The sequence below is a fragment of the Amblyomma maculatum genome, chromosome 5, assembly GCF_055883805.1.
Source record: "Amblyomma maculatum isolate TAMU_Amacu chromosome 5, ASM5588380v1, whole genome shotgun sequence".
Classification (NCBI taxonomy): domain Eukaryota; kingdom Metazoa; phylum Arthropoda; class Arachnida; order Ixodida; family Ixodidae; genus Amblyomma; species Amblyomma maculatum.
The window spans coordinates 157912761-157924775 of NC_139348.1; the positions used below are offsets into that span (position 1 = coordinate 157912761).

The window sequence follows — 12015 nt, forward strand, 5'->3', positions numbered from 1 at the left end:
CATAGCGGAGCCTATGTGCTCGTCACACTAGCCAGTATATTCTAGGCACTATAGTGATGTAGCTGAAAAATGCATGACACGTGGCACAGCAAAAGCAGGCAATTGGAATTTGGCCCCCTAGCCTTTGCGACACGTGAACCGTGGACGCACCACCCAATGTCCACTGAGTTAAGACGCGCTCAAGTTCAGTTTTATGCGAAAAAGAAAGCGCCAGATTTTTTTTTGGCACCAGCCGGCTTTAAAACCCCCGTTTGATGGCGTAGCTCCAAGTTTCCCATTGAAACTCTCAAAGTCATTCAGCTGCGCGTTTGACCTTAAGCCGCTGGAGCGGGCCAGCGCGAGCTCTCCTGCCCATGCCACTTCCCGTTCCTGCGATCTTTTTTTTTTTTTTGCAACGGTATTTATTGCCTCAGGGCATCAGTGGGATATGTGATGAAGAATTAAGAAATGATTAAATTATTGGAAAAAAGATGGCTAATTTTATGAAGTCCAGGAGGCTTCTGCTATGTTGCTCTTCCGTAACGCTACCACCACAACCGAGAGTTCGCCCCGATCCTGGCCACGGAGGTCCACCGGAAGAGGGGGGATGAAGAACTACTTCGCCGATGCTTGGCTGCTCCGTCTCACTGGAGGTAGTGCGCTCCGGTCCGAATCCGTCAACTCTTGCGCAGCGCCAGCCTGAATCCGATCATGAGTGAGAAGCTCGCATAGAGAACAAACATCATTATGGCCAGGCTGCCTTGCTTAACAGACCTTACCCTCCCCCAGAAAATTTATGTAATGTTAGTAATGTAGAAGCAAAAATTCAATAAATAGAATGATAGTATAGCTAACCGATCTAAAAATAATGTTAAGATATATGTAGGGAAAAAACGAGCATGATAGCAACTGCTACCACCTCGTTTCAAAGGGGACGCTCCTATATTCCATCCATCCATTCATCGAAAAACTGGAATTAAACAGGATAAACCTTGCCCACAATTCAAACTCACTATTGGCATTATGTATCTATTGAGTTGGGTGAAAAGATAATTAGTGAGGTTTGGTAAAGTAGCTAAGTAGTAATCAAGGTATTGCTGTAAAAATGCCGCCAGTGGCTGGAAGCTTGTTTCTGAATCTGATTTGTATACAAAACCCCGTTTTCAAGAATTTTCGAAGTGCTACTGTAGTACAGAAATTGGTGGCATCAGAACGTAAGGCTTGCGTTTCCACTAGCTAGTTAATGCAGGAACTTGAACCATAAGATGTCCCGACATCGTTCACACTTCAAGGGACTCTACTGGATCCTAAGTTACTGTGCGCACTGTCAGAACAACTCGGTAGTTGTCAGCCACACATTACCACTAACAGTTCGTTACATTGCCTCTCTTCGCAGCTGCAGAAGCAGCCGGGACGGTGATGATCCTGAGCGCGTTGAGCACCGTGTCGCTGGAGGAGGTTCGCCACAGCGCACCTAACTGCACTCTGTGGCTTCAGACGTTCCTGTTCAAGGACCGGGCGCTCACCGAGTCCCTGGTCAAGAGAGCCGCCGACGCGGGCTTCTCCGCCATCGTGCTCACTGTTGACTCGCCCCTGTTCGGGCACGAAATGAAGCCCAGCAAGTGCCGCTTCTCCCTGCCAAACAACTTTAGGTACGAGCCAGCCTTGCAGAAACCCCCATGTAACGTACGCATCCGCGGCAGAGAGTGCAGAAAGGGTTGAATACCTTACAGCACAAAACGAGCGAGAGGCAGCAGGGTGATAACTTCGTTAAGAGGTCTCGTTGAAAACCGGCTCCACCACTATCCCTTGCTAATTATGCACAGGTTTAATGAGTTTGTTGGAGCTTAGAGTTCTGTGCATCGAAACTGCAATGTTGCTAACATTGAATTTCGATATAAGCATCCACTAGCGTCGAAAAGAAAAGCTCTCGGACATGCATCTGGCAAGTGTCAGGTGACACTTGCCAGTGTCACATGGCAGTGTTACATGACGCTGCCGAGTTCTCAGGCGTTGCCAGCTCAAGCTTCGCCTTTGAGATTGGAAGGTGAGGCCAGACTCCAGCCCTCCAGGGCCTTTGGATCCTGTTCCCGTAGGCCACAAAGGAACGTACGTCCGGAGTTGTGATAGCGGGGCTGTATTTTCTACGTCGGGTGAGCTTGCACACAATGTGGTAGCTTACAACTGTGTGCCAATTAGTGTTTGTTGCATAATTGAGGTAGAGATTAAAATATTATTAATTAAGGAGGTACAAAGTGCATGTGTGCAAATAAGGATCCGCAATATGAGGCGACAAGCGGGAGCCATGAAGGCTGGCGTGTAAAGCCTCATTAAAATGTCCTTTTGGTCAAGTTTTTGCATCTTGAATTTAGGATTCCTAACAGCGCACTGACGTGCAATGTGTCATAATGTTTTTATTCCTAAAACCAGCGTTGACTGGAATGACCTTCCTCTCTCCATCGCTGCCACTATTGATGCTGAAAATTTCAAGGAAACTGTGTTTTCTGCCATAATAAAACTTCAGTATTGTATAATTATGCACTGTATTTTTGTACCCCTCCTGTCTGTAATGCCTTCGGGCCCGGAAAGTATTTAAAAAAATGCATACATATATATATATATATATATATATATATATATATATATATATATATATATATATATATATATATATATATATATATAGTGGTTAGAGCGCCCGTCAGAGCGCCCGTATATACAAATATATATATATATATATATATATATATATATATATATATATATATATATATATATATATATATATATATATATATATATATATATATATATATAGAAATAAACCACTAGGTAGAACAGCTGCACAACACTTTTGTCACGTTGTGTCCCTCTTCTGTCTTGCGGTGCTTGGCGTTGCGCTGTTATTTTTCCTAAATTATAGTGTGAAACCCATAACGGTGGAGCTTACGTCTCCCGCCATTTTTTTCCCTCTTCGCTTACCCATTGTATTGGGCCCTGGTTGTTTCATACTCTCCGGACGAACAAGTACCGCCATTTGTACTTCAATTGGTGATCGACAACACCATTTTTCCTTAAATTACGGAGAGCACTGATTCTTGTACGATTCACAACAGCTTACGTATTGGGGGGTCCTTGTTACATGTATATTTAGCTGGAGTATGCTGCAAGAGTGAGCTGATGGCATCTGCAAACTCGGGTTCTTATGTTACATGGTAAGGTGAAATGGGAATGGAACCTTCCAGGAGTCTTGGGCGAGGCTTAAGGTACGCTACTCCTAGGGCCCGCCTCCACGTCCGTACGAATGGATTGAAGCGGCGCTCTACAGTCATGAATGTAGAATGCTTTTTCATATAATTGGGTACCTTACGACTGCGTGCTAGCGAATACATGGGGTGGTAGATAACACAAGCAAAAATTGAAGAATTTATGACAAAGCAATTAGCAAAGTGCATGTACGCGAACGAGGCTCCACAAGACGGGATCCTATAACGGTGTCCCGTCATACTTTTAAAGGCGGAGCGAGCCTTTCAGATTTTTTCTTGCCACTTCTGCTGCACATGGTCAATTTTAGAGCGGCGTCTACATGTATGCTCTAAAATTCATGGGTCGGACTCCTGTGAAGTAGACCTACGCTATGGGCAGTGGCACATGGCTTCCGTCGCATCTTTATTGTCGTTCTTCCCCAAGCAGAGGAAGCTACTCTTTGCTTCTATTCTGTCTGCCACTTACATTACCTTCAGAAAGACCAAGGAACTTTGAGCACAATTTATTTATATATCTTGAGGAAGTTAGCATACCGCTTACATGGTGAGCAGCATCGGTTAGGCAATTTACTGGTTCACTGAAATATTATTTTAGACGTCAACAGTGTTGATGTGCGTAGCTTAGACTTTCAGGGTGTTAACATGTAGCTATTGCCAAGAAAACGATGATGGCTATAATACATCGTTACGACATCGCTGCGCAGGTTGTCCAACTTGGAGCGCTCGCTGCCGAAGACGAATGCCACCGCCTTTGATTTGTTCGTGGACGACCTGATTTCGCAGAGCGGGGTTTGGTCCGACATAGCATGGTTGCGAAGCGTCTCCGGTTTACCGGTCGTCGTAAAGGGAGTGCTGACACGCAAGTATCTGAGCATTTTAATTATAACTGGCGATGCTTGTTTGCTGTGCAATGTGCGCTGGAGATGACAGTTACTAAAAATGTTCAACCACCTTAACCACAGGCCCTGAAATAATTTTATGCGACCCACCTGAGAAGTAGTTTGAGGTAAATGGGCAAAACATGTCCATGGTTTCACTGCTGTGCAGACAAAATATTAGAGACTGCTGAAGCCAGCTCAACAGGAGCAAGCGCTTCTTATTAAATTATGACGCGTTTTAAGTGGCAATAGATTCTCCCTTTCATATTTATTATTTTGTTACCGAAATAGCATCGAAAGGCCCATCGAAGAAAAAACACGGCGTCCGATATCCTCTGTAATACAATTGGGTGATCGGTCAACGCGGTGCCTGACAGCGGGGGCAGTCGCAGTGAGTGGCAGATGTACCTGGTTGTGTGCAGTCATGATCTCTCGGCTCGTCCACATACGAAGTTGATTATCAGATTTGCTTGGTAGGTGTCTGGTCCACATACAAGCTGGTTGGCTGATTTGGTTGGCCATCTGCAGACGTGTCTAGAATGACCCACCTCCAAGTTGATTGTAGATACACTTGGTACAGTGCAGACGTGTTTAATCTGGTCCACTAGTGAAGCAAACTGGCAGATGGTCTTATGTTCTTGGTTGCGTGAAAAGGGGACTAGGCGTTTCCACATATCAAGCTGGAATAGAGCACGAATCACCAAAGCCGCCTTTAATAACAGCGATGGAAAAGCGCCAGCTATGAAGGCGATTTTAGTACTCATTATACAGACAATAAATGTACTTTGATAACAAGCATTGACAAAATACTGCATCAAGATCACTGCCTCATACTGCATCAAGCAGCCAAATCCTGTTTTGAGCCAGAGGTACAAACGCGAATTATGGACATCCTAATCAATTAAAAAATAATACAAACTTCAGTTATTTACAACTTATGTCGATATCAACAGAAAGATATGTTCATGGGCAGGGAATGTAATACGGAGACAGGATACCCGATGGTCGTCGAGAGTAATTACGGACTGCATGCGAAGAGAAGGCAAGCGTTAAAATTGAGCATATATGAGAGGATTAAATTGTAAGGTGTATGCTAATTTAGTAGTCGCTGCTGATTCAAGATTAATTATCGAGGTAGGGCCCTGTTGAGAAAAGCTACAGGAAGGTTTCTGTTGCTGCAACGAAATTTCTACGTAGTTTCTGACCATCAACCTTCTACCACAGAAATATATATAGTGACGGAAAAGGTTTGTGTAAGCTAGAGCAGAAATATATAATACAACTACAGATTACTGCAAGTTGCTACACATAAACACAAATAGAGTGGAGAACTACAGAAAAAAATAATACAGAACTAGAGGAAAGTGTCGTGTTACTACAGTACTGATTATTTTATCTTACTTTGAAGCGGTTCTCTGGCATTTTTCATTGGAGCAGTTGACTCGTTGACTCGCAGTGGTCGTAGTGTCGCTGATGATAATAATAATTGTATACGAATAACTGGAATCACCTCAATCTGCTGCGAAACTCCCATGTACCATTCGTTGCAGCGGAGGCCGCAGTGAACTCCCTCAGAAGCGGAGCGGCGGCTATCATTGTGTCCAACCACGGAGGACGTCAGCTCGATGGAACACCGGCATCGGTACGTCAGGCCCCCTTGCAGCTATATCCACTTGGTACATTTTCCTCAATGTAATGAATAAAATAGAATGTTTTCAGGAAGGAAAACGCGCGCTAGTTCATTCAGGCAATGGACCCACGACCCACGCCGTGAGGAAGAGGGATGAAAGAAGGAGAGAAGACAAAACAAATATTACAGCCAATTTGCGTAGTTAATCAAATGGGGAGTATAGGTGCGCAGCATTTCTTATCCTTGTATACTTTCTATGCATTTTACACTTTGTTATGCTTCGCTTCTCTTTGAAATTCAGCGTTGTCGTGCGTATGTTTCAGCTCTTTACACATTGTTAATTTTATTTTATAGATCTTAGTGCAGATGAACTAACAGAGCTGACTTTCATTTTTTTTTTTACATTTCAGTGCAGATTAACGAACACTCTATTGTGATCTGTGCAAAAGGTTTAAATACAGTTAACCCTGGAAACGACAGGAGCACTTTGAAGCATCAGGTCTAAAACACTGTTCCACTGGGCGGTAATCAAGGGGTGATGGATTGACAACCTTATGGTTCTGTCTTCCAAATGCTTGATAAGGCTAGGATGCTTACGATAATTCTTGTTCAAGTCACTAACCAGAATTAAAGATTTATTGTTAAATCTGGCCGGCAGCACCACATACGCAGTTTATGAAACAATGACTCCACCTGCATGTGCTGAAACGTATTCGTCAACGGTTGCCACCTTAATGAACACATTCTAACAGCACAGGCCTCTATTGCCTCCTCTGGCTATTTCACAGCTATTACTTATGTGCCTGTCATAGCATATATAGCAATACCCACGGATTTGTTCCTAGGTCCTTGGGAAGCGCATAGCCGAACCGGATACAGCAATCGGATTATCAGGTTTCGTTCTAGTCTCAGTCAAGCAAAATTTCTGCCCCTCTTTCAGAACATCATCTTTTCCAGTATCTTCCTAATGTAAGCTAATGATCTAATACTGGCCAGAGTAATGTTGTTTGTAATTTCTCGCAACATTTTATGGCGGTGAATAAAAACAGTTTTTAACTTGGGTTGTTCCAACCTTCAAAATTCATCAGCTGGTACTTTGTTCTAATCTTCATCAATACGGCAGAAGGTGAAGTCATTCTGTTAGTTTCGTAGTACGGAAAAAAGTGCAAATGTTTAGCGTGGTTAAACGTATAATGGCGAAAGCGTTAGTTCGGCATCTTCGTAATATCTTCTCTACATAGTGGATAAAAATGACGTTTTTGCTTTCTTCTGGCCACCATCTGCCAGAGGCACGCTTGTGCGGAGGACCATAGTATATGTTGACCAAGTCGTCAAGAACGACATAGACGGAAAACTCCATTTAAACAATGCCATGCAAACGGACCTGCGTAAGCTAGGGGGAAGCGTGCTTAGCTCGGGATACAAGGGTGTTGCAAGGGTGCCTTCTGATCACACCCTCCCATTTTAATGGCGAGGCTTGAGTTGGAAGCAATTGCCAATCCAAAGATATAGAGAATGGTGAATGTTTCCAGCTTGTAAAGCAGTGCTTTCCCAATAAAAGGCGCCGAAGTTTAAAGGCTCCTACCTAAAATTTATCAGTCGATTTGTCCGCAAGGACGCTTTTAATCGAACGTTTTTGATTACACATGAAGTTCTCCTATTCAATTTTAAAATGAAACGTGGTGATGCCCCTCAATCTACGTACGAGGAAAGTTATAAAAAAAAATCCACTGCACATGTCGTAAGTGAGAGCAGGCATACAGAGCCGGTCCAAGGTGTTATGATCGGGCTTCTAGCCGCGGTTTCCACGGCTCCTGCAGCGGCCGACGACTGGAGTATAGAGCTGGTGCGGGCGAGCGCCTTCCCTGACGCCCGCTAACCCAGCGCGCTCTTAATTGGGCTTCTTGGCCCGCGGCCAACTACAGCGTCCGGATTGGACAGTTTGAAGACCAACGGCTTTCTGACCCCCATAAAAGCAGGCGCTCGCCCGGTAGTCGAGCGAGACCCGTCAAGAACGTCGTGAGCGTCGTCGCGTGCAGTGCTGCTATGCCTGGAGTGGACGTGGCGGAGTCTCCATGGCCGTCGCGGAGCGAAGACAGTCGCGCAAAACCAGTAACATTCGCCCCCCGTGCCGCTATTGTTGTGCCTTGTACAATGACTTTAAATACTCTATAAATTCATTTTTCGTTCACCTCATCGTGTGGACCTGGAGTATTAATACACAGACACGGACCAGAATCGTGACAAAGGATTCTTCTCGACGGCGCACTGACGAGCGCTGAAAGGATGTCATGTTTAATAAAATGCAACAAAACTATGTACACTAAATCACAAATTCCCACTCCCTTAAACTCATCTGAGAGAGGAAAAAAATCAGGAGTCATCCCATGCAGTGCCCCTCATAACCCATGTCCCACGTTACACCCCCAAAGTATCAATGCGCTTATCCCCTCAAATGACGGCACATTTCTGAGCTGTTCATCGAGGAGTGCGACAGTTACTGTGCCTTTCCGTTCTTATTTTACATCGCAGATCGAAGCCCTGCCTGTCATTGTGGCTGCTGTGGGCGAGAGCCTGGAGGTGTACCTAGACAGCGGTGTCCGCACAGGAGCCGACGTCGCTAAGGCGTTAGCCCTTGGAGCGCGAGCGGTTTTCATCGGGAGACCCGTGCTCTGGGGACTGGCATACAATGTGAGCAAGGACATGCTTGAAAAAGGCACATAAAGCCAATTCACGCATAGTCTACTTTTATTCGTGAAATAAACTTTCTCTTTATTTCGGGGAAAACAGAGGCTCATTAGATGTAACGTTGTAAGTGGACATCTGAAATTTGCCCTGAAAAAAAATACCTTTAACGCTGGTTAAAACTGGTCGAGGGGGAACGAGGCAGCCGACGCCGCCGCCAGCACGCTCTCTTTTCAGGCTTCCTCTCTCGATCCCCTTGATCAGGATCTCGAATTTCAACCCGCGTATTTTTTAAAGACATTGTTCTTTATTATCAATATTGTCATAGACGTTGCCCCGCCCGAGTAAACGTCTAAGATGGAGGAGCGGCTTCTACTCCGTCTCTATACCGACATTCGCTGTGCCCGGCAGTACTCATTTTAACCCTTTCTTCACGGGCAGTTGTGCGCAGTGTGCGGAGAAGCCTTTGAGCATCTATTACATGGTGTGGGCTTGCCCATCGAACCCAGGCATTCCTCCTCACCCCAACCCCACTCGGGAGGACTGGGAGGCGACCCTGCTCGGCTGCTATGACCTGCAGGCCCAAAAGGTCTTGATCGAGCGCGCCCGGGCAGAGGCCGACGCTACTGGGATCCCGTATTAGGGACCCCACTTAGCATTTGTAAGGGCCGGGTCTTTAATATGCGGCGCATGCATGCCTCTATCCCCTTTTCAAACATTAAACGTTTTTCACCACTAACACCGGGCACCGCCACGGCGCGGCCATCGCCACAGCGAAAGTTCGACTTTGCGGCCAATGTAGTTCTTACTATAAAAGAACGTTTTGAGGCGATGTTATAAGGAACTCATCCTACTGAAAATCCAGCCCCGTTCGCCGAAATGATGATGATGATTGTTCACAGGAAGGGGATGGCGCAGTATCTGACACAGGTTTTTGTGCGGACACTTGAACCGCACTGTAAGAAAGAAAGGGAGGTGGTAGTGAAAGTGGAAAAAATGGGCTATTGGAAAGTGGAAAAATGGGCAGTACAGAAGGCTATTGAGTAATAATTTCTTTCACCTATATATAGGTTTACAGGAAAAGGAAAGTACCCCGCCGCGGTGGTGCAGTGCATTCTAACGCCATGGTGCAGTGATTAAGATGCCCAACTACTGTGCCGGAGTACCCGCGGGTTCCATCACGACCGCCAGCGACTGCGTTTCGATGGAGGCGAAACGAAGAGGCTTCCGTGTGCTGTGCGATGTCAGAAGTTTCACGAGCGTTAGCCATCGACCGCAGCCGCACTAGCTGCTACCGCTTAGATCTTGGTTCGCATCCGAGCTTGGTAAGCTTCTCTCGGTAAATGGCTAGCTTGGTTTCTCTTTGTGCGTTCCGGCTGCGTGTCTCAAATGGCGGTGGTCTCTATGTGTAGCCAGATAACGTACGTGTATGGCGTATGTATTTAGGTTAAATGAAAGAGCGGCCCTGGTTCAACTTCATAAAGAGGACAATGTTCAGTGTTCAGGGCGAGAGATCTTTTTTAGAGTTGAAGTTTGATCTAGACGACGATTGAAAGTTGGGTGAGTTGAATCTTATTCATATTGAAGAAAGCGCAAAAAACTAGCGCTCGTGTTGCGTCATTCTACTCTTGGTCCTCGCTTTTTGCGCTACTTCCAAAATGAATAAGATGGCGATGTTTACTGGACAGTTCAAGAGTGCGTTTATTGCTCAGCCCGCGAGGCTTGATCAACTACGAGAGAGAGAGAAAGAGAGAACTTTTAATATAAAGGAGAGATTTTTGCCTGCGTTTAGAAATCGCTCACATGTTACTGTGCGTAGGAAAGGAATTGGGGATACAAATGAGGAATGAGAGAGGTGTTTAAAATAAAAGCAATAGAAATAAGGGGAAATAGAATGCGACCATTAAATGCGCACTAAGTGGTTCATCATCGAATAATGTTAAGCAATGAAGTGATGAGATGCGTAGTTCTACAAATCGGCCTACAAAGTTCACAGCGTGATAAAAGCCTGAGAGCGACCTTCAAGTGCACAAAGTGCTTAGCGTAAAAACCGCTGATGACATGCAGGATGAAACTATAGCTTGTCAAGAGATGCAATGTCTTTTAAATAGGCGAACAGAAAGTTCGTTGCTTGTCTATGTTGCCTAGGGCAGGCTGAAGAACCTGAAATACTGTTCAGTGTTAGAGGCACTGGAGAGAGCCTTCCATGCAATGTAATAGTAAGCACGCTCGTCGGTATAATCAAGGCACTTAAGTAACATATCTTCTACAGTTTTGATCGCGCCACAGCCGTCACTATGCGGACTGCTCATCTGACCGAAACGTTATCAAAAGCTAGTTATAAATATAGAGTTCAGGCGAAGTCGATGATATAAAGTTTGCAGATGGCGAGGAAATCTTGGATGGAGTCTTGTTCATTGATGTGTTTCAACTAAGTGCGGTCCTACGAGCAGCCAGCGGAAGAAATCCTTTAGTCGATTCCGACTGCAGGGTACAACTAAAGAAAATGAACAAAGTGTTCTCAGTGCACGGACACAGGGCCGCCAACATGGCGACTGCATTCAAACAACGTCCTACAAATAGCAGCGGGCAATACTTATATTGTACCAGATGCAAGTACCACTTGTTCTTCTTTGGCAGGGGAAGGAAGGTGTCAGCACTGTACTTGATATAATCAAGACTGAACTGGAGAGGACATTAAAGCTTTTGGGTGAGTGTATTCAGGCCTCTTTTCAGCCCACTATTTCAGGGAGGCTGCTGAGATTAATTCATTCGTGAGGATATATGAACAGAACGTTGCTGGACAAATATCCGTAGGAAAAAAAAAATGCTGCCGTGTTTTCTCACGATCCAGGCAACTGATGCAAATACAAGCAAACAAATCGCGCAATCCCACGTCATGTTAACACGAAAGCGTTGGCTCGTGGCGCTAATATTCTGACGGCATCTGGTGGAAATAATATCTTAAGATTCTGCCAATTAAATCAACGAACCAGGATAGGATGCAAATTAAGTCAAATTTAGCGAGGAGGCTCCTGTATTGAGGTTCATAATAAAATAAAGTGGTGCAATTCCCTGCGTTGTGAATCAAACTCATACCCGCTGCGTGTCAATCACGCTGCACGTAGGCCGCGACTGTACGTTTCCATTTTTACTGCACGGGAAAATTTCCGGAAACCGAAAATTCGAACCTCTCATGCTTCAACTCACCGGGTTGCATATATAAGCCCGCCATACTCCATGAATTCCCCACCATCAAAAATGTAAAAAAAAAAGAAGAAATTGGAAGACACACACAAGCATTGATATATGGTTGCTTCCATAAGCGGCTCTTCCAGGGCAGCTATAGCCCCGCCGCGGAGGTGCACTGTTTAGGGTACTCGACTACTGTGTCCAAGGCTGCGGAATTGAATCCTTGTCAGGGCGGCAGCTTTTCGGCAGAGGCGGAAAGCAAGGCGTCCGTGTGCTGTACGATGTCAGTGCACGTTAAAGGACCCCTGGTGGTCAAAAATTTCGGAGTCCTCCACTACGGCGTCTCTCATAGCCTGAGTCGCTTTGGGTCGTTAACCCCCACAAA

At 45.3% G+C, this 12015-nt stretch overlaps 1 protein-coding gene across 3 annotated transcripts in view; it reads left to right on the forward strand.

Moving 5' to 3' along the window:
- Window positions 1-12015, forward strand: part of LOC146190093 (uncharacterized) — a 28198-nt gene that overhangs the window by 13220 nt on the left and 2963 nt on the right. The window contains exons 9-14 of one of the 3 annotated variants that reach the window (XM_084604837.1): window positions 489-632; window positions 1376-1631; window positions 3950-4104; window positions 5674-5765; window positions 8286-8444; window positions 11079-11148. In XM_084604837.1, the coding sequence (XP_084460963.1) occupies window positions 489-632; window positions 1376-1631; window positions 3950-4104; window positions 5674-5765; window positions 8286-8444; window positions 11079-11148 (876 nt within the window). The remainder of the gene's footprint in view (window positions 1-488; window positions 633-1375; window positions 1632-3949; window positions 4105-5673; window positions 5766-8285; window positions 8445-11078; window positions 11149-12015) is intronic. The other 2 variants (XM_084604839.1, XM_084604838.1) reach the window with 2 other exon arrangements.